This window comes from Heterodontus francisci, chromosome 15, assembly GCF_036365525.1.
Source record: "Heterodontus francisci isolate sHetFra1 chromosome 15, sHetFra1.hap1, whole genome shotgun sequence".
In the NCBI taxonomy this organism is placed as follows: Eukaryota; Metazoa; Chordata; class Chondrichthyes; order Heterodontiformes; family Heterodontidae; genus Heterodontus; species Heterodontus francisci.
In genome coordinates, this window is record NC_090385.1 from 66,157,724 (window position 1) to 66,180,559 (window position 22,836).

The following is a 22,836-nucleotide window of genomic DNA, read 5'->3' on the forward strand; positions in this document are numbered from 1 at the left end:
GGCCTTTATAGCCACTCCAGGCGCTGCTTCACAAACCACTGACCACCTCCAGGCGCTTACCCATTGTCTCTCAAGACAAGGAGGCCAAAGAAAGAAAGAAAGGTATCATCTGACCTATTAGCATATAGGTGTTACCTTTCTGTGTGAGTTTTTCCTGCTTTTTAGATCCATATATGGGAATATCATTAGCTACCATCCCCACTTAAATTATTTTTTGAAATCCCCTGCTCTTGACATTGTGAGCTTTTATCTGGTCAAAATGTTTATAATTGGATTTGCATGGCATCTGTTTCTGTAAGTCCTATTCCATTTTATTATTTATTATTTATAATTGTCTTTTTATGGTACCTTGAACTCTTCTTTTGAGTCAATATGTCTACATCACTAACAGCATCAACCAATTAAGTTTATAGCTACCTCTTACTTATGTCACACAGGGTGTTTCAATGTCTGTTTATCCTCCAATTCCCTGGCAACAGAGACGTTGAAATGGATTTTCCAACTTAAAAGGTGTTTCTAATTCACATTCTGTTGTAACAGGGACCTTAGAAGACCTTGAAATTTTTAACTCTACCTTCTTAAAGGGGAATTTCAGTGAGTCTCGAAACCTGACTATTTATACAATCTTCAATTCTAAAAGGTATAATATATTAACTATATCTAAATTCTACATAATTAAGCCTATGTTTCATCACAAGTTGACTATCATAAATCCATTAACTACCGTAATCTATCACCTACAACCTTGCTCCATGTAGTTTAGAATGTTTCCAGGCTGGATTGTAGGGTGAGCCTCAGGTGACACAATGGTTGATGTGTCATTCCTCTCCGCGGCTGATCCTATGGAGAACTCTTGTTGTGATCCCTCATTCCCTATTTCAAGCAATCTTTTTTCTATTAAGATCTCAGTTAATCTTTTTCTTTTGATGTGTAATGTAAGGATGCAGTTTATGTGTTGTGTGAAACAGTTTTAGGGAAAGTGGTGCTACAATAGTGCAGCCAGGTTGCCAATCTGGCTCCCAATGAGAAATGCAGGTAGCTTCATACAATTTGGACTTTGCATCGGCTTACTTTAAAAGTACCCAGGTGAGCCACCAAACTTCGAGGAACTTTACAAACTTACTTTTCCTGTGTTTTTAATTTTAGTAGAAGGTTGGCACGGATATGTCTGAACATGGAAAATTAGCTGCACAGGGAGGAGAGATCTATGTATCCGTCCAGTCACACATAGCATTGGAGAGTTGGTGGTGTAGTGGTAATGTCACCAGGTTGATGCTCTAGGGACTCTAGAATCCCACCTTAGTCATAGAGAGATACAGCACTGAAACAGGCCCTTCGGCCCATTGAGTCTGTGCCGACCATCAACCTTCTGGAAAGTTACAGTAAATTTCTTTAACTCCATGATTGTTTTATGTATGCATATTAAAGGTAGCTTGTGCTGCGCCAGATTATTTATTAAAATGGTTGGATTGATGTGTTACTGAGTCATATGGATCTGGAAGATTCCTAGAATCAGTAATATTTTATGATGAATTGGATGATTTTCAGACTTGGAAGGGGAGAAACAAGCCAAATTTGCTTCTCTTTATCATTCTCCAACGGCACCTGCTGCAAGAGAATGTATGTGGACATAGATCACAAAATACTTTTGGATGAGGAAAGCAATTTTGTCTGTCTTAATTCATCCATCCATCCAGAAGACCCCTAGACTCCCTTCAATGTAACATCTAGTTGTTTTAAATGATTACTGTGTTTTGCCAACACTATTCTACCCAAAAATCAATTCCAATACTCTCTGTATGGAGAAGAACCTCTTGATATCAAACTTTAGCCAGTTTGAACTTGGATTATTTTATTTCACTCCCACAGTTTAATTTAAACCAGATGAACCTTGTCTGTACCATGTCTGTTTAAGATTTATGAGGAGAGATTGATATTTGGCTGTGATTCCATCACAGTGAGTAGTATTCTGACACTTACTATCTGGCCTGATACATACAGTTTGGGTAAGGTACCAGAGGGTCACACACCCATTGAATTGCGCCCCAGCAGAATAACTCTAGGGTCACTCAAGAGAGAGTCAATACTGTGCTGGAATCTGTAGTTTCTATGGAAGGATATGCTAGATGGGTTGAGTGGTCCCCCTCATCTGTACTTATCTTAGTAATGAGTTGCAGCATTCAGAACAGGAGGAATTAGGGAACAAAATAGCCTGAGAATCATCTTTTCAACTGTATAATTTTTGTATCTAAAATATTATTGGCAACAATCTTCAGCCAGAAGTGCCGAATGGATGATCCATCTCATCCTCCTCCTGAGGTCCCCAGCATCGCAGATGCCAGTCTTCAGCCAATTCGATTCACTCCACGTGATATCAAGAAATGACTGAAGGCACTGGATACTGCAAAGGCTATGGGCCCTGACAATATTCCGGCAATAGTACTGAGGACCTGTGCCCCCGAACTTGCTGCACCCATAGCCAAGCTGTTCCAGTACAACTACAACACTGGCATTTACTTGGCAATGTGAAAAATTGCCCATGTTTATCCTGTACACAAAAAGCAGGATAAGTCCAAACCAGCCAATTACTGCCCCATCAGTCTACTTTCAATCATCAGTAAAGTGATGGAAGATGTTGACAACAGTGCTATCAAGCAGCACTTGCTTAGTAATAACCTGTTCACTGACGCTCAGTTTGGGTTCTGGCCGAGCCACTCAGCTCCTGACCTCATTACAGCCTTGATTCAAACACGGACAAAGAGCTGAATTCAAGAGGTGAGGTGAAAGTTACTGCCCTTGACATCAAGGCAGCATTTGACTGAGTATGGCATCAAGGAGCCCTAGCAAAACTGAGGTCAATGGGAATCGGGGGAAAACTCTCTGTTGGTTGGAGTCTTACCTCGTATAAAGGAAGATGGTTGTGGTTGTTGGAGATCAATCATTTCAGCTCCAGGACATCACTGCAGGTGTTCCTTAGGGTAATGTCCCAGGTCCAACCATCTTCAGCTGCTTCATCAATGACCTTCCTTCAATCATAAGGTCAGAAGTGGGGATGTTCGCTGATGATTGCACAATGTTCAGCACCATTCGCGACCCCTCAGATACTGAAGCAGTCCGTGTAGAAATGCAGTAAGACCTGGAAAATATCCAGGCTTGGGCTGATAAGGGGCAAGCAGATCTTCCAGCGCCACCTCTTTGCTGCATCAGGAATGTCATTTATCCAGTTTCCAGTACACAGACACAAGACGTGGCACTTTAGAGGGGAATTTTAACTACAAAAAATAGGTGGTTTTGCATCAGGTGGAGGGAAAAGGGGGTTTAAAATCTTAATATTCAGAATCCCAACCCAAAACAGTCTCCAAGCCCCCACTTTTGGTTTTAATGAAGATGGGAAACCTGGCTGCTAAATCCAAGAAAAGGCTGTTGGTCTCAGGAGTAAATATCTTTACACTTACCTGCCGAATCCAGAGTGCCACCCTGGGAAAGCTGTTGATCAGGCACAACCCCTGTTGACCTACCCCACAGGACCTGCAACCTCCTTGCCCCCACCCCAAGGTCTCTGTTTCTATTCCCAGGCCTCCAACCTCCACCCACACAGGCCTCTGATCTTTCCTCCACCTCACCCATGCCCTCAGCCTCCGATCCCCTTCCCAGGCCTCCGATTCAACCACCCCAGACCTCCCACTTACCATGCCCCAGGCCTACGATACCCACCTCCTGGCCTTTGATCCCCTCCCCAGGCAACTGATTATACCCGACTTTACACTTCCGACCTTCCCCTGCCCGAGCCACTGATGCCCTTCCCAAGCCTCCAATCCTTCTACCCACCATCCACCGAAGCCTGAACCTCCCAGGATCAGCAGTCCCACTCGGATCACCACCTTCCCCCCCCCTCCTCCCCACCCCGGGCATACACCTATCTTGTTCTGCTGCCTCCACTGCCCGATTCCCCTCCCGACAGGAAGCCAAGCTTGTCAATCAGAGGTTCTAAGGCAGGGAACCAATCAGCGACCTCAGACACACGCTGTGGAATTAAATCCCGGCTTCTAGGTTTCCCATGCCTTCTTGACAACACCAACACCAACCCCCATGCCAGTCCCCCACCCCCCCTCCCCCCACCATCCTCCCCACTTCCAGGATGTCAGTTAAGTTAAAATCCAGACCTATGCTGAATAAAATGTTGACTTTTTTCCAGTGTGCACAACATTCCAAGGAAACAGATGCTTAGTGCTACTTTTATTGTACCTTTTGCACTTGGGTCATCAGATGAAGGAATATCCAACCTGGATGATTTTAAAATTGTACAATATCCTATAACTATAAATTAAAAAAGGACCTTTCTTACTGAATCTATAATTTCTTCCATAGGAAAGCAGAGGTGAAAACAAGTTCCCATTTCTGAGATTATGGGCTGAATTTTATGAGCGGACTGCAAATCGCGACGGCACACTCTGATCTCGGCGGCCCCTTCGCGCAGATCCGCCATTGCTGAGCCCTGACAATATTTCATTTAAATGGAGGGGGCGAAGCGGCCGCCCTTGATGCCGTCCCCGGCAACGGCGTCTGGCGCCACCACGCAGGCGCCAGCGCAGGCCCCATTTTTAAAGGGTTTCAAGCCCTGACAGAAGAGTTACATTTTTAAAGGGAACATCACCTTTTATTTCAATAAAAACAGTTAAGTAAACATCAAAGCCCCTCCTTCACAGCCACCCCCATGATCAAACAATATATTTATTTCCCTCTCCCCCCGAAAAAGCATTTTGGCCGGTCCCGATCTTTAACCCCCAAACTTCATAATCTTTCCCCTTCAACCACTTCCCACCATCCCCTCAGCCAATTGAAACAGCTTTCACCACTACCCACCACCCCCTCCGGCCTGATAATTTCAATCCTCTCCCGTCCCCACCAGTGTCATGCCTCGGATGTCCATACGGAGATCCGAAGGTGTGGGAGTTCCGGCCACTGGCCGAAATATCGGCGTGAGTCGGCTGTCGAGACCAGGTAAGTTTATTTGAATTTATTTGCATTGATTTCAATAAGGAGATGAAGGCTCCGCCGCCGAGCAGTGGGGGGTGCCGTACTGAGGCCTCGCCGCCGCTGGTAAAATGTGACAGGTCCTTCCCGGTGTTGGGGGTTGTGGCGGGCCTGTCCCGGAAGAATTTTCTGGGCCCCCCTACCATGATCCCCGGTGTCAGGGGGCTGGCAAAATTCAGCTCTAAGTGTCACTTTCTGATTTCAAGAGCTTAAAGCAGCCAAAGCTTTTAGACTAAGAGAACTTTAATTTATGGCTTGCTTTTATTGTCGAGAGTTTCAGTCACAGGCAACTTGGTGCAGAATTTCTATTTCTGTTTTGTCCCTCTGATTAAAGCAAGACACGTTACGTTAGAATAAAGTCATCCTCATGGATTTTTTTATTGCTGGCGAAATACCGGAGAAACCATGAATCAAAACTGATTTTCTGCATCAGATGAAATCACTTCTTCCGCTATTTTTAACTTGCATTTAGTGATTCCTTGACATCGTACATCATGCAGAGAAACTGTGCTCGATCAATGACACTTCTGCAAGATTTAAACAGCCTTTGCCCTAGTTTAATCACATCACAAGACATCCTAATTGACTTAGACCATTCTTTCCTCTCACCATTTTAAACTGCTGCTTAGTGTGTGGCTGGGGTTGACACTTGTCTTTTGACCCCTTTTTCAGTAAAGAAAGTGATAAGGCGAGTCAAGAAACCATTAAAGCAAGACCCAAAAAAAAGCTTTGTTGTTGCCTCAATCCTGGAGTGAGTTAATGCCAGTGCCATATAGAAAAGGAGCAGGCTGTGTACTTCTCCTGGGAAACGCAAGCCTAGTACTTTATTTATTGAATGTTTTCCTGGATCTTATGTTACAGCTTGCATTTCCTCAAAACAGATGGAATCTTGCTAAGCAAAGGACAGTGCTGTTAAATCTGTTTAACTGTATGTAAGACCAGCTGCTGTTTAGAGTTTTGGTAGCTGTCTTCCTGTGTTAATCTGATTTACTCATTTGAGGGCTGACCTCATCATCCTGTCAGTATGGTATCCCACCTACACAGTTAGCAGCAGCTTAGTATTTGCAGCGAGTGCTAGCAGTACTGTACACTGCTTAGAGAAGAAAGGGCTTGTTCATTTTGGTTTCTCCTGTAAAGGGATTTGGTGCAGAGGCGTGCAACGGTGATAAAAACAAAGCTATCTTGCATCTACAAGTTTAAAATTGCCTTGGACAATGATGTCTGTGTCCGGGAGGAAGGAGTTTGACATGAAGCAGATTCTGAGGCTGAGGTGGAAGTGGTTTAGCCACCCCTCGCAGAGCTCTTCTGGAAACAGTGGCTGTCTCCAGCAGGAGGGATTTGAGCACCGTGGCATGGGTCAGAACAGGTTGAAAAGCCACTCTCGGGACCGAGGTGGGCTCAGGAAAAACAGCAGTCCTGTAAACAGTTTACTGGCACCTGTGCCAGCTCCAATTTACAGCAGACCTGACAGTCAGCCATGGCATCAGCAGAATACAGTGTCACGCATGCCAGAGAATGAAGAACTCGCTAAAATTTCTATACAAGCAGACACCGTTAAAGAGGAAGAAAAAGAAAACAAAGAAGCAGTGGAATCAGGCTGTGTTGATCTTACAGAAGAGTCTTCAGAGAGGTAGGAGCTTGCAATGAGAAAACATTAATAGTACTGAGGAAAGCCGAATATCCTTTACAGCTTTATTTAAAAAATCAATTACATTGGGACAATAATTCTAGAATATGCATAATACTTGCAGCATATTTTATGTATCCCCTTAGCTTTTTCTCGTGCTTTTCCTCTGGTAAGTGTGGCTGATCATCTGCTTGGCATATTATTACATTTTTCTTGTGAAGGATTCTAATGCCTGTGGATAATTTGCCTGCAATCACATGTTTATCACTCCTTAGTAAAAACATGCAAATGTATGCTGCAACTACATAGGCTGATGACAGAGCTTCATGTGGTCTGGTTATGCAGCCTCAGACGTATTTCTGTTTTCAGTACAGTCAGCAGAACAGACAAATGATTTATTCTGGGTTATATTTAAAATGTGCCAAAACCATGTTTATTCAAAGCTTCATTTTGTGGCACTTGTAAAAAGCATATTTTATTGGTGTTTTTTCCCTTGTTTATGTGTGTTGAAAGTTCTGATTTATACTTCCCAAAACTTATAAGATTTTGGACCTGCTCCAAAGACGATCCAGGTACTGCATATGGTGAGATTGTGAAACATGATACCACGTGGAGTGATTGATGCAAATAATATAGGCGTGTTTAAGAGGAAACTAAATAAATATATAATGGGGAGAAACTAATCAAAGGATATATTGATAGAGTGGGAGGAGGCTCATGTGGACCATAGACCTGTTGGGCCAAATGGCCTTTCTAAGCTGTAAATTCTATGTAATTCAATATAAAGCTATGTAAAGCATGTTGATTTGCAGACTCTTTGCCCCACCAAGTAACTGCATATGCTCAAAAGTGAACAGTGAAGGGGCAGCATGTGGGCAGAGCATTAGGTTATTGGCATACTGGGCCATTTAGTGGTTAGACTCAAATTCTCAACCTGAATTCACACACAACAAGCTCTCTGCCATCAAGTGGAGCAGAGAACAGGCGCCCACTGGGAAGGATAGAAAATTGAAGCATGAGTTGCTACAGGCTGCTATTGAAATATTGGCAGAGAGGTGAGAGCATACTGTCAAAACCACCATTATATGTTGAGGAATAGTCCAAATCATGGGACAGAGGGAAGTAAAGAGGAGGAAAAAACAATAAATACATGATGAGGGGAGGTATGGTTAGAAAACCACTGACATAAACATTCGTAAAAGAGAAAGTAGCAGAAAATTGTGAATACTTTTCCTGTAAACAATGAAACATTGTCCCCTGTTGAAGCCTGTAGTATAAGGATGTAAAGGGTTAATACCGAAGACAGCGAGAGAGACTCCTCCCACTGTATGAGCAGTGATGTAACAGTTGCATGAGAAGAAGAAGGCATCGCAGCACAAAGGATGTTAGCTTAGGTGGCTTGCTGGGAGTGTATATAGTAACTGTAAATAATAAAGAATTGTTAGTTACCTTTGCCCAAGTCTAAGACTTTCACTAGAATGCACTACAACACTACTAATACAAATGCAACAATGCAACATGGTGGCAACAGTAAAAGTGACTAGGAGAATTTGAAGATCTCCTTATCTTTGGAAGAAACACCAGGGGAACAACAGAGAAATTTAACGATAAATATTATCCTGGTACAGTAAGAAACTACTTAACCAGCAGAAGAGGCTGCGAAGAGCTCTGCAGCCTCTTAGACCACACCACAGCACAGTGGGGCTCTGCATCAGTAATTCCTGCACATCCAGTGGTCGTGTCTGAATCGTCAGGCCGGGCGACGATCCAGGATCGGTGAGACAGTGAAATTGACCATTTATTTAAACGGGGCACTGGAAAAAAAAAGTGTGCAGAACGTGATCTCAGTTGAATCGGCAACTAGGAAGGCAAGTACAGCCAGCAGCCTTGCCGAGGAAAAAAAACACGGTAATCGTTGGAAAGCAGGGGAAAAGTCAAGGAGCGTGGGAAAGCCCCGAACAGAACGCGAATACCTGAAACCAAGCCTGAAACATTTAAAATGAAAGGGGATACCCTAGCAAAGCCTAGCAAACAAAAGGAAGCAATATAGATCCAAAATTGGGAATGCCTGAGAGTTTCCCCAGGATCAAGAAAGTCCCTATCAGGTCCAAAATTGACTAGTATGAAGAAAAAGGTTCTTAAGGTTCAGAATTGCTTCTCAACTCCAGACTAAATCTGAAGTGGAGCAAGTGAACACCGTCCTGTATTCAGTAGGAGAGATAGCGGACTACGTAATTGTCTGACAAGGGATCAACGAGGCTACCGATAAATTCGAAGAGGTACTCCAAACCTTTGATAAATATTTTAATCTCCTTACCAATAAAATTTTGGAACGAGCCAAATTTAATAAGTGGCCCAGATGATTGGTAAATCTGTAGACTCCTATATTAATGACCTGTATAGATTAGCAGGAGGTTGCAAATACGACGAATTATGCAGAGAACTAAGCAGAGACAGGATAACTGACGGCATAGTGGACGAATCCTTGTCAGACCTGCTGCAATCCAAGGAAGACCTTGCACTGGAAAAAGCCATTCAAATTGTAAGACTGGCTGAAGTTTGCAAACAGAATAGGGGCATCCTATGAGCTGAAGACAAGCCATGGATGAGAAGGACTCCAATGCTCATCCAACTGGTTAAGCCAAAGCCAGGAAAACACTTTGAGGAACAGAAAAAACATACAGCTGAGAAGGCATATGACATAGGAAAACCTTGCCAACATTGTGGAGCCAAGAAGATCCACAGACAAGAGCAGTGGGCTGCAAGTAAAGCTGAGTATTTTAAGTGTAGAAAGATGTACCACATCAGAATTTCTGCACTTAAAGGTACAAAGTAGAAGACCTTCAAATAAACAGCAGTGAATCAAGTACAGCAATACCCACAAGAGAAAGAACCAGGAGAGTTCTTGGGAGAAATCAGTATTCCAGACCAAGATTTCTGGACAGCAGAAACCTACATGAATGAACACCTCATGAATGTTAAGCTTGACACAGGGACTAGCGTCACAGTATTGTCTGACCAAGAGCCTTGTGTGAAGAGACATTACCTGCAACCGACAGATATACAGTTGCATGGTCCAGGCGGGACACAACTGCAAGTTAAAGACAAACTCCAAGCAACTCTTCAGCACAAAGGCAGACAACTGGTAGAGATCTTATATGTCTTACACAATCAAGAATTTTCTTTACTGAGAGGAATGTATGCTTGGAACTGCAGTTGATTAAAAAAGGTAGCCGAATTCAAGAAAACAGGTAAACAATTCCTTTCAAACAGAATTCCTGAAGCAGTTCACAGGGCTCAGAAAACTAAAGCCGGAGTACAGGATCACTCTAAAGGAAGGGGCCAGACCAGTGTATATCTTCACACCAAAAAGAATATCTCATCCCTTATTAACCAAAGTCCAAGAACAATTGGAGGAGATGACAAGAATGGATGCTATCTCTCTGTTAACACAACCACCATTCTGGTGTTCGGCTTTGGTTCCTGTCCCAAAGCCAAGTGGAACTCTGTGAATATATGTGGACTTAACACAGCTCAACAAAGCATTAGCGTGTGAGATTCACCCAATGTCTACGGTGGATGACAGTTTATTAAAATTCTTTCAGAGCACCATGTTTACAAAACTCAATGCAGGTACCCCTGGATGAGACCTCAAGGTTATTGACATTCATAACACCTTTTGGGTGATTTTGTTTTAATAGGTTACTGCTCGGAATAACCTCGGCACCAGAGATTTTTCAACAATCAATGTCTAATATCCTAGAAGGCTTCACAGGAGTGATATGCCACATGGATGATATTCTGATACACGGAAAGTCAGTGGAGGAACACAATCACAAAGTCTGAAAGGTTCTACAGAGACTTTAAGAAGTGGGACTAATTTTCAACGAAAAGTGTGAATATTCCAAAAATTTGATTCATTTCTTGGGCCACATCGTGAGTAGACAAGGAATAATGGCAGATCCCTTAGAAAACAAGGACCGTTAAAGAATTTCCGATCCTTACAACAGTTCAGCAACTGTAGAAATTTCTTGGAATGGTAAATCAACTAGCTAAGTTTTTACCTCACTGAGCACAAGTAACTGATCCGCTGAGACAACGTCTAAGAAAACAGCAAAACAGCAAGTTGGGATGCCCACCAGGAACAAGCATTCCAGAAAATTAAAGAGATGCTAATTTCTGCAGACATGTTAGCACACTACAATCTTACACAGCCCATGACGATAGCAGCAGACGTCTCTTCACACGGCTTGGGCACTGTTCTTTTTCAGGAGAAAGCTGATGGTTCCCGTGGACCCATATTCTATGCGTCAAGAACATTGTCAGATACAGAGACACACTACGCAGTTATCAAAAAAGCTCTCGCTGTCACATGGGCGTGTGAAAAATTTTCAGACGATATAATTGGAGTATGTGTGGTAATCGAGACAGACCACAAGCCATTGGCTTCCTTGTTAGACGAAAAAGAAATAGCAAAAACACCTCAACCTATACAAAGGTTTTGTCTCAGATTAATGAGGTACACATATGAAACTGTATATGTCCAAGGGAAGTTCCAATCATCAGCTGATGTGTTATCGAGTGTAACCGTAGATCATCCATCACAGGAAGACACAAATTTCGTAGGTGACATAGAATCATGCTCGCAACACACAGCACAGAGTTGGCCTGCAAGCACACAGAAGTTGTGAGAAATACGGCAAGCACAGAAGAATGACGAAGAGTGCATTCGCATTAGACAATATTGTACACGAGTGGCCACGAGAAAGTCCAGGAGGGAAAACAATGAAGGCGCTCCATGAGTATAGGAAATACTTTACCATAATTGACGACTTATTAGTTTACAACAACAGAATTGTTATTCCTACTTCAGTGAGATCCGATACCTTAGATCGATTACACCAAGGCCATTTGGGTATAACCAAGTGCAGAGCAAGGGCACAAGCTTCAGTATGGTGGCCTGGGATATCTAAGGACATCGAGATCATGACCAACAACTGTCAGACATGTGTGATACAGAGGCCAGTACAACGTGAACCACTATTGACTACCCAATTTCTAACTAGACCTTGGCAAAGACTCAGCATGGATTTATTGATGTTTGGTGGGAAGCCATATATCATCATTATCGACAACTTTTCCAGATGGATAGAAGTCAGATGATTACTTTCTACGACTACCGAAGTAGTTATCAGAATCCTTACAGACATCATCGCGACACATGGGATTCCGGATGAAATATTATCAGAGAACTGACCACAGTTCACGAATGAATATTTTACCCAGTTTTCCATGAAGATGAGCTTTCAGCATCTTACAAGCTCACCGAGGTATCCACAGGTGAGTCAGAACAAGGTGTGCAAACCATAAAATCTTTACTCAAGAAAAATGAAGATCTTCATATCTTACTCCCAGTTTTTCATTCAGCACCACTGCTATGCAGATTATCACCAGCAGAATTAATAATGGGAAGGAAGTTAAGAACACAGCTTCCAGTATTGCCTCAACAATTAATGCCAGGATTGAAGACTCAAGACTACGAGAAAGTTTGAGAAAGAGAAAATTTCTACAGAAGGAAACAAACCCAGAATTACAATAGGAGATTTTGAGCGAGAAGCTTACCTAAATTAAACAATGGTCAAAAAGTTTGGATATGTAACCTGGAATGAAAATGTACAGTAATCCATAAACATGAAGACTATCGGCGATTGTATGTTTCTACAAATGAATGGAGGGAACATCTGAAGGAATTGGAATATCATTTCTATTCTGGAAAAGCAACAATCAATACTCCATCTGCAAGATACAGATGAAGAGGAACAAACCCAAACCGAACGGAATATTACAACCCGCAGAAATGAAAAACCAAGTCAGCAACCCAGACTTCCTCCGAAGACTACTGATCATCCCAGACAGATTACAACCAGATCGGGAGAGTTGTCAAACTCCAATAAGACTGAATCTGTAACGTCAGAGACTTGGGGGGAGAGAGAGTAGTAGAGAAGTCATAAATGTATATATGTTTGGAAAAATGTAGGATAAAGACTTGGGGGAGATGTAGTATAAGGATGTAAAGGATTAATACTGAAGACAGTGAGAGAGACCACTGCCACTGTACGAGCGGTGATGTAACAGTCACATGAGATAGTCTGGAGAAGGTGGTAGAGCAGCATGAAGGATGCTAGCTTAGGTGGCTTGCTGAGAGTGTATATAGTAACTGTACCTTTTGCTTTTTTTAAACACATTTATTTATTTTACAGTTCACGTTGTTCTATAGTTAACCTTTACTGGAGTATAAGACTTTCTCTAAAATGCCTTACAACACTACTAATACAAGCCCAACAATGCAACAAAGCCTAATTTAACTTATGCCAGTGGCAATTCCCACTATCTGTATTACTCAGATGACACACAATTTTAGATTCTACATATTTTAATTTGATGAACTATAACATGTAATATGCACTTACTAGAGTATTACTGAGAATGTATGATGAGAAGTGAAAAGTGTTTTTAGTGATTTCATTGTACATTTTCAGCTATTATTTTTCATTAATCAACTTATAGTTGATGTGCATATTTGACCAGGGAGAGTGTAGATCTCTACCCAATGAAGTAACTACCTGCTTACCCAACATACAACATAAGCAATACTGAACCTATGGGAAAATAATACTGGTCCATTTGTACCTTCCGTCACTGGACAGCAGCAGAATGGTACAATTCCTGTTCCCCCAGAATCATAGAGTCATAGAGTCGGACTATCGTGTCCGTGCTGGCCATCAAGCACCTATCTATTCTAATCCCATTTTCCAGCACTTGGCCCGTAGCCTTGTATGCTATGGCGTTTCAAATGCTCATCTAAATACTTCTTAAATGTTGTGAGGGTTCCTGCCTCAACCACCCCTTCAGGCAGTGTTTTCTAGATTCCAACCACCCTCTGGGTGAAAATATTTTTCCTCAAATCCTCTCTAAACCTCCTGCCCCTTACCTTAAATCTATGCCCCCTGGTTATTGACACCTCCGCGAAGGGAAAAAGTTTCTTCCTATCTACCCGATCTATGCCCCTCATAATTTTGTGTACCTCAATCAGGTCACCCCTCAGCTTTTTCTGATCTAAGGAAAACAACCCTAGCCTATCCAGTCTCTCTTCATAGCTGAAATGCTCCAGCCCAGGCAACATCCTGGTGAATCCCCTCTGCACCCTCTCCAGTGCAATCACATCCTTCCTATAGTGTGGTGACCAAACTGTACACAGTACTCCAGCTGTGGCCTAACTAGCATTTTATACAGCTCCTTCATAACCTCCCTGCTCTTATATTCTATGCCTCGGCTAATAAAGGCAAGTATTCCATATGCCTTCCTCACCACCTTATCTACCTGTGCTGCTACCTTCAGTGATCTATGAATAAGTACACCAAGGTCCCTCTGACCTTCTGTACTTCCTAGTGCCCTACCACCCATCGTATATTCCTTTGCTTTGTTAGTCCTCCCAAAATGCATCACCTCACACCCTAACCACTTAGTTCTAGCTCTGGGTGAGAGAAATCCACCTCCTCATCCTTTTCTCCTTAATTAATCTTACACCATTACAAATGTTTATTATCTTGATATTTGGAGTTTCAGAGTCGAAAAGCAAATGACATACAGTATCGAGCTGAAGGTACCACCTGCACTGTGATCCTAACTCCGCCATACATGCAAATACAGCAAGCTCAGATATATATTGGAATAAGCAGGAGGATATTTTTTTCCAAAGTTTGGTTGCTTTTTTTTTAAAAACACATTTATTTATTAATTCCCTTTTGTTCTGTTAGTTTGTTTTTATTTTTAGGTCCCCGCACTGCCTCACACCAAACCCTGGTTACAAGGATATGCAGGCAACTTACTTCTAGAGTAAACAACTACCAGACAGTGCAACTCACTCTTCAGTTACCCTTCCTGTGAGGCAGATGCCCACCTCTACTCAGAGGGCAGGATTTTGCCCTTTGTGTCGGGACATAGATGTCAGGGTATAATAGGGGTCTTGACTACATACTGTGTGGGGAGCAGTCATCTGGCAGTGGTTTTCCCCAAATTGGTCAATTAATGGCCAGAGGGCGGGCTCACCATCCAATTAAGGACAGTGGGCAGGCTTTCAAAGCTGGAAGGGCAATAGGAGGCCTTCCAGCACTGAAGAAGCAGCAGCTTGCAGTTCAGGTAATTGAGAGAGAGGGTGTCTCAAATTTTAAGTATAAAATGCCTTTAGCATTGTGGAAGGGAACCCCTCCACAGAGCGGCCTGTGGCTGCATTTAAAGCCAGGCAGCTGGCGAGGGCTTCAAAGCCTGCCTAGAGTGCTAGCCCTAATGCCTCAGTGGCCCAGACGCTGACTAGAAAATTCTAGTCAGCCTCTTGACAATAGGCTTCAAGTGGCTATTTACTCACCTTAATTGGCTATACACCACTTGCAGGCTGGTAGCCCTGCTGACCCCCATTCAGCCTCTGGGAAAATAGCCTGGGGTACCAGCAAACCAGCATGTCAGCCAGTGGTGCAAAATTCCATGCCCACCCGCCTCTGTGTTTGTCCCCATCGAGGCCTAAAATTCCTGCCCAGAGGCTCCCTTAATGGTTTGATTGACAACAGGAACTCACCAGGGGCACATTACAGTGGACAGAGGCTTTGATCGTCGAAACTGCAAAAGGCCATATTGGTCTGCATATCCTGATGATCTAATTCCAAACATAGAAACAAGTGTAGGCCATTCAGCCTTGCAAGCCTATTCCACCACTGAATTATTTAACTAAAATAACGCTTCTATATAAGTAACCATTGGAAGTCCTAGGAACATTCCACCTTCACAGCATTAGGAAAACAGACAACTAAGGTACGTTTTACAGCCATCACCTCAGATAATTTCTATGGATGATGGTATATAAATATATTACATTTTCATTGAAGAAATTCTTCAATTTGGTCATTAAAATTCTCTAATATCATTGGAAGAAAAGGGAAGAGAGGGATTTGGCTCTGCAACAAAGTATGGGTCAAATGATGAAAGCAAATGCTTCCTTTAACCTTTCCTCCCAACTGCCATGGAACTAACCAGCTGGAGCACACTGAAAACACAGCTCCAGTTGTACACTATGGGAGAGTACTTGTTTCCTTTTGAAGTTTGATAAAGGCTGAAGGTTTTTAAAATGGGCAGACTGGAAATGGATGATAATTTCACCCTGACAAACACTTTCAACCCACACGGATGGTAATCGTACCACCCACAAGCAAATAGTCATTAACCAGCATCATAATCAAATGGATTGACGTTCAAATACTAACGATAAAGTGGGTGAAACATGGAGGTGTGCAAATGTTTCCTACATTATTTTCGACATCTCATCAAGTATCTGCAGAACAGTCATGAACATTAAAACATCCCACTTCTGTAAAAGTATTTTTCAAATGTGGCAGCTTTTCTTAAAGGGACAGGTCATCTGAATTGGATAAGTTCACACTTCAAACTCTGTTTATTCATTTAATAGGCACTCTGAAGTTATCTGAACAATTGAATAACACTCAAGCATAACATCATTTCAATCCTGTAATGAGGTAGGCACGTAGTATGAGAATTGTTTCATCAACAATTTGCATTTATATAGCGCCTTTAACATAATTCAACAACCCAAAGCACTTCCAAAGAATGTTATCAAACAAAATTTGACACACTGAAAGACATAAGGAGATATTAGGACTCATGAACAATGGCTTGATCAAAAAGGTAGGTTTTAAGGAGCGCCTTAAAGGAGGAGAGATAGAGAGGCGGAAAAGTTTAGGGAGGGAATTGCAGAGCTTTGGGCCTAGGCAGATGAAGGCATGGCTGCTGATGGTGGAGCAAAGGGCGTCCAGGATGTGCAAGAGATCAGAATTGGAGGAGCACAGAAATATCGGAGGGTTGTAGGGCTGCAGGAGACTACAGAGATAGGGAATGGTGATGCTGTGAAGGGATTTGAAAACAAGGATGAGAATTTCAAAATTGAGGTGTTGCCAGATTAGGAGCCAGTGCAGGTCAGCAAGCACAGGGGTGATGGATGAATGAGACTTAGTGCAAGTTAAGACTTAGGCAGCAAAGTTTTGGATGAGCTCAAGTTTATGGAGGGTGGAGGATGCAAGGCCAGCCAAGAGAACATTGGAATAGGCAAGAAATGCTGGAAATATTCAACAGGTCTGGCAGCATCAATGGAGAGAGAAGCAGAGTTAACGTGACATAAGGGTCACTGACCTGAAACGTTAATTCTACTTCTTTCTCCACAGATGCTGCCATACCTGCCGAGTATTTACAAAATTTTTTGCTTTTATTTCAGATTTCCAGCATCTGCAGTATTTTGCTTTTATTGTATTGGAATAATCAAGTGCAGAGGTAACAAAGACATGGATGTGCGTTTCAGCAGAAGCTGAGGCAGAAGTAATAGCCAGAAATTAGAAAGGTTAAATCCTAGTAGGTATACTAAAACAGGTAAGAACAAGGAGCAATTTAGAAAAATTAAAGTCAGCTTGTTAATAATGTACTGTATCCTCAAAAATTTGCCTGTACCTGCTCTTTAAGAGATGTTATATTTAGATCAGTGCCAGGAGGTTTTTTCAGAGATATATTGCAGTGGTAAAGGACTTTCTAACAGATACGGTACGCTTCATTAGGACTAGCTTGAAGGATTTAATGCTTGAAGTACTTTAATATGGGGCTCATGTGGCAGAGTCCAAATGTGATCTACAGGGAATATTTTTTTGAATTTTACAACATATCTTGTTCAATAATTCAAAGCAGAAATGATAATTCTTTTGTACCTTTATGATATTCTCAACAGCCATAACCATTATGTGGGAGAACACAAAGAAACACCTAAATTAAAATTTCAGCTTATATAACAGATGTTATAGTAAATGAATATTTCATTTGATTACTCAGTGTGAGAGAAAAGCTATAGTCAGTCCATACCACCCTGAATATAATTCCAATGACTCCCTGTTTTCTATCCACTTATGTGCTGCAAAGTCAGGGTTATTTTGTTCCTAGTCAGAAAACAACTAATGAGATTACATGAAACGAAAATGAAAATCAGATCATTTTTGAGTTATTTTGCACTTATGGAGTAATTTTTGTTACAACTTAAAAAGTGCTCTATTTTAAAGTAAAATCCCATCGGCTGTCTGCAACATGTGCTAATCTCGGAAAGACTATTATTCATGTCACTTGATACGATGTTGCAGATCAGAACTCAATGGTCTCACGATGGTTACAAACAGGAAGGAGAAACTGACAATGATATTGGAAGGTACAAATAAACAGTAAAACTAGAACACAAGTCTCCCTCCATGTTTAAGCAAGTTTAAGGAATATTTCAGGTTTGCCTGGTCGGAGTTGAGTCAGTTGATCTCAACTGAGCTATTAGTGCTCAGTGTTCCTAGGTTAGAGAAGTTCCTGATTGCTTTCCAGCAACCCCTGATGAAAGTGCATGGATGTGCATAGTGGGTAAGATGAGTTGGTCGTAACCCCCTCCATATTCAATTTATAAATAGCCTGCTGAAACTGGAAAAGTCCTGTATATCAGTAACAGCCACTTGAGCAAGACACTGCAGGTCACTGTGAGGCCATGACTCAAGAATGGATTCAACCTTCAGTAGGGGTGGGATGGGGAAGAAAATTGAGCACAAATGTTGGAGAGAAAGAGGGGGAAAAAAACCTGAAATGGAAAGCCTCAAATGGAAAAGTTCAAAAAAATCTTGCAACACATGCACAGAGTTCAAATAATGTTTAAACGCCACTCTTGCCATTCAAGATGCCTACTCTGCATTTAATCCTACCCACCTGTTATTCCCCATTTAAATCTCCAACTATTCCTTTTCTTCATTCGGAACCAAGTGAAGCACGAACACACTTTGACAAAAGAAAAGTACATTGTCAGATCACCATATTAAACCATTAAATATTGCAATGAAATTTAATTAATGCAATACATGCGTTTTCTGAGAGTTAAGCAAAAATTTTCACTGCTGTGACAATGTTTAGTTTTACAGTATTAACACTTTACGCAGTTATTAGGAACTAACAAAATGGCTGGCACGTCTAATTTTTAAATGGTCAATTTTGTGCATTGAGATTTTTTGGTGTAACTACCAAATGACTCATGTTGTACCTGTATTAATGATCTTTTGCAACTTCTCAGGTGGCAAGAAACCACTGAACCAATTTAAAAGATGAAACGTCAATGGATTGATCTGTGGATTCAGCAGATTGTTGAATAATTGCTGAAGTAAGGTCTTAAAGTCTGTTTCAATTACTAGGTCCTAACTATCTTAGTGGACAATGTAATGGTGAACCTATAGGTCCCTAACATTGCATGGAGGCAAGACTTAGAGAGATACATAATTGAGTATGAGAATTTTGTTTTAAATTACAGATGTTATGATAGGAAAGATAATTTAGTGCAGGAAGAAATTTCCCTTGGTCAAATCCCCTATCTCAATTCTACAATTCTTGTGCTGAAAGGCAAAACTTACACATAAGGGGGCAAGGAGTGGAACAGGTAGTGGATCCAATCAACAGAACTTGTAGAGGCTCTCAAAGGTTTAAAGGGGTGTGCAGACCAACGAGAAGACAGATTCTACCTTCTGTGTTCGTCACAGTATGCTGCATCTTGCCATGCACAATAAGAATGCACAAGTGTTTAAAACAGTCTACTCCTGCTATTTCAAAATTGTTTTGAATTATCCAATAGTACCAATTAAGCAATTTTAGCAAAACAGTACAAGAGTCTTTATGGAAGCTGTCAATTTGAATTAACAAATCATTGGAATTAAGCAACTTGAAGCTAAGGGTAAACTAGAGTACATTTAATGACAATACAGTACTCAAATGGAGAAGTGTGCTTTTATTCTTACACTGTACTATTTGCTTTCTTAACCAAATGGTTGTCACCACTCATCTATCTGCTACAATATCAGCCAATGCTATCCATTTTGGCTTAAGCACAACAGATGCAGGTGCTTTATGACAGGTATGAGTTAATGTGATCAATGTTGCAAAGGGAAAGGACAGGGCACTGATATTGAATGGGTATTGGTGGTGTTAATAAAGAGACAGTAGGTGTTGCCCAAAGAGTTAAAATGCTCACCGTTGCTCCAGAGTTGTTTAGGGATACAAATTGTAGCAGGTTTGCTTTCCAGCCAACTGTCTTAAATAGTCACTTGTCTCCACATGCACAGATCTGCAAGATGTTATGGCTAATTAGGTGAGAGGTTGTCTGCGATGCAATCTGCCATCATGCAGGAAGTGACAATTGGAGTGCACACCTCAGTATCAGAAATCATAAACCTGGTAGTGGTGGCATTTCTCATCAATGCTTTTATTGCTACTATGGGGTCCAAACGCCACAAAGAAGTTGTGGCGGACTTCAACCTATTTGCAACTGTAGACAATTCTGAAAGGGTGGGAGGGTGGGTGGCTGGGGTCTCAGAGAACTCATGATGCTAATTGTTCTGTGGTCAAACAGATCAGTGGGCATCATGAAGACATGGTCTCAGTGGCTTGTGGAGAAGCACAGCCTTATCTGTCTCGTTGGATATAGTCTTGCACAAGTCACCACAGGAACAACTCCAAAATATTGAACCCACAATGGCTTCAGCACAAGGGATTTGTGGTACATGACAATTAGATGGAGCTACAGGCACTGGACCTCTGTATCCCTGCAGTTCACTCACTGATAAATAGCCACTCATCACTGCTACTCTCTCAACTAGAAAGTACTTAAATGCAGGGAATATGTACAAGGCTAATGCAGGAGATCATGAGTCACAAGAAATAAAGACAACTGAAAACACAAACGTGAGTACCATATGCATTTGTACAGCCAGTTTTTACAGAACTTCTAGCCAGTCATCATTTCATTACACAGAAAATAAAACAAAAGTTGTCCTAAAGTAAAGAGAACAGAACAGGTCAAGCAAGCAGCAGTTTCATGATTGCAAATATGTCCAATAAAAAATAATAGATAATTGTAACCATCTGTGCATTGATCAAAAATCTTACAGCACACTTAAGTAGAAAGAGCCACTAATCGATCAATGTGTAAATATGGTTCAAGAAATAACACACATCAGTATATGCTTCTTGGTTTTCATTTCTGGGGTAATTGAATGGAGGAGAAAGAATGATGGACAGCTGGAGATATTGACTATTCAGTACAACCATATCTGATGAGCCCTGGAAAACTCCAATATCCATGGGGAGAACTGATACAACATGGAACATAGGCAAATCAGGGGTTTCATTGAACGTAGGTTTGGTTGGTAAAGCAACACTTCAGATGTTTGAACTGGCTAGGGAAGAGGGTCTTGTAATGCTTGCAATGTACTTCACGGAATGTTTTCAAACTTGTGGCAGTATGCTGAAATTGTAACTACTTACAGAGTTCATTCATATTTCCCTGGCTGCAGTAGCGAATCTGGTGTTTGTGACTATTATGCACCACTATCATCCTAGTCTCCTGTAGTTTACTGTTACCCCACAAACTAGTTGATGCTGAATCCTCTATCCACAACATTATTGTTCAAACATATTGCAAGTAAAAGTGTAGGATTAGCCTAGATTGTTCATGTAAAAAACCATCAACTCAGGCTCAATGTTGCGATGCTGAAAATTCTAGAATTCAATAAGCTGGGGGGAGTGGAGATTTTCACTGCACTGGTCATGTAGTGCAAATGGTTGACTGGCCCTGCTGATCTTTGTGGATTGGGTTCGAGATGTCCTGAGGTTCTGAAAGGCACTATATAAATCCAAGTGTTTCTTTTCTTTCATTCTGTTTTGTTTCTGCAAGCCCAGCTGCTCACTCCTCCTGTTAGGACTGTGTTAAGAGATACATAACAATGACTAGTACTCTGAAAATGCATTTGGAAAATTTTAAGGAAGTTAAAAAAATGAGTTTTTTTCCTTGATAAAGTCTTGTTAAATGCCAATCATGATCAACTTTTGCAGAAATATACAGATTAAACAAAAATAATCAAGAGGTTTGAATTTGACATCAGACCTATCATCAACTGAGCAAAAGACAACATTTTCAAATATCACCACAGAAATGATAAGTACAGTTATATTTGGGTTGGCTAATGTCAATTATATGCCATAAATCAGAGCCAAAATAACCATGAGTTCAAAACCCTCACCAGGCATGCATTATGCAGTTAGATATAATATTGATATCAAAAACCATAAAAGTTTTCCTCACTGTAAATCAATAACGATCAATTGTAAAAAAAAAGCCGTGAGGAAATCAGGTTAGAAAATATTCTAATATTATTATTCCTGGGTCTTCATTGTGAATTGCTACTGCTGATGCTGAGTGTCAATATTTATACTCAATACTGGTATTCAGTTATTTCACTGTTATTTGATATCGCTTATTTTGTGGCAAAATTTCATTAACATGGCAGCCTTAACAACAATTGAATCTCACAAAATTCATTGAGCAGGTTATTTTACTTTCCAAAGCATTCAATCAACCAAATATTAAACTTAATTCCCTGCAGCTTCCAGTTAATTGAGATCATATAATTCAGTCAGAGCTCTTTGTCCTGTTCATTCCTAAGCTGAATTGGAAATAATACTTGACATTAGAACTGTAACAAGATAAAATTTTGATGACATTGTCACGTGATGGACGAAGCTTCCAGCAGCTTCGCCTGTATTACATGAGATAAGCTTGGTTAATTTAAAATTAATGAAAAGATTTGATAGGGGCATGGACACTTACTTCGTTATATAGTCGCCTTGTTTTTCACAAAAGGTGTCAATGCTGTGATGTGCTGAGCTGCACTGAATGCTTTAACACTCTGGGCTGAATTTTACCAGCCCTCTTGATGTTGGGGGTTGTGATGGGGGCTCGGAATTTTCTCCTGGGAGAGGCCCGCCATGACCCCTGATGCCGGGTATGTCCTTCCCCATTTTACTGGTGACGTCACCCCAATTACCATATCTAAAGTGCTACTATCCTTGCCTGATTATGCACCCCGCTGCCTTTTGTTCCACAGTTCCACATTTTTTATTAAGCGGGCGCTGACACGTGCCATCCTGTTCATGAATGAGACAAGCGGATGGGACATCAGAAGTAGGAGTATACGCTGGATATACCGGGATCTCAACTCTGCATA

General features: G+C 41.4%; 1 protein-coding gene across 5 annotated transcripts in view; it reads left to right on the forward strand.

Moving 5' to 3' along the window:
• Positions 1 to 22,836, forward strand: part of LOC137377726 (kelch-like protein 4) — a 415,621-nt gene that overhangs the window by 192,684 nt on the left and 200,101 nt on the right. For 2 of the 5 annotated variants that reach the window (XM_068047694.1, XM_068047697.1), the window contains exon 1: positions 6,207 to 6,664. The exons of the other annotated variants lie outside the window; for them this stretch is intronic. In XM_068047694.1, the coding sequence (XP_067903795.1) occupies positions 6,249 to 6,664 (416 nt within the window). In that variant the 5' untranslated portion in view covers positions 6,207 to 6,248. Of the gene's footprint in view, positions 1 to 6,206; positions 6,665 to 22,836 lie in introns of those variants that run through there. 5 annotated transcript variants of the gene reach the window in all.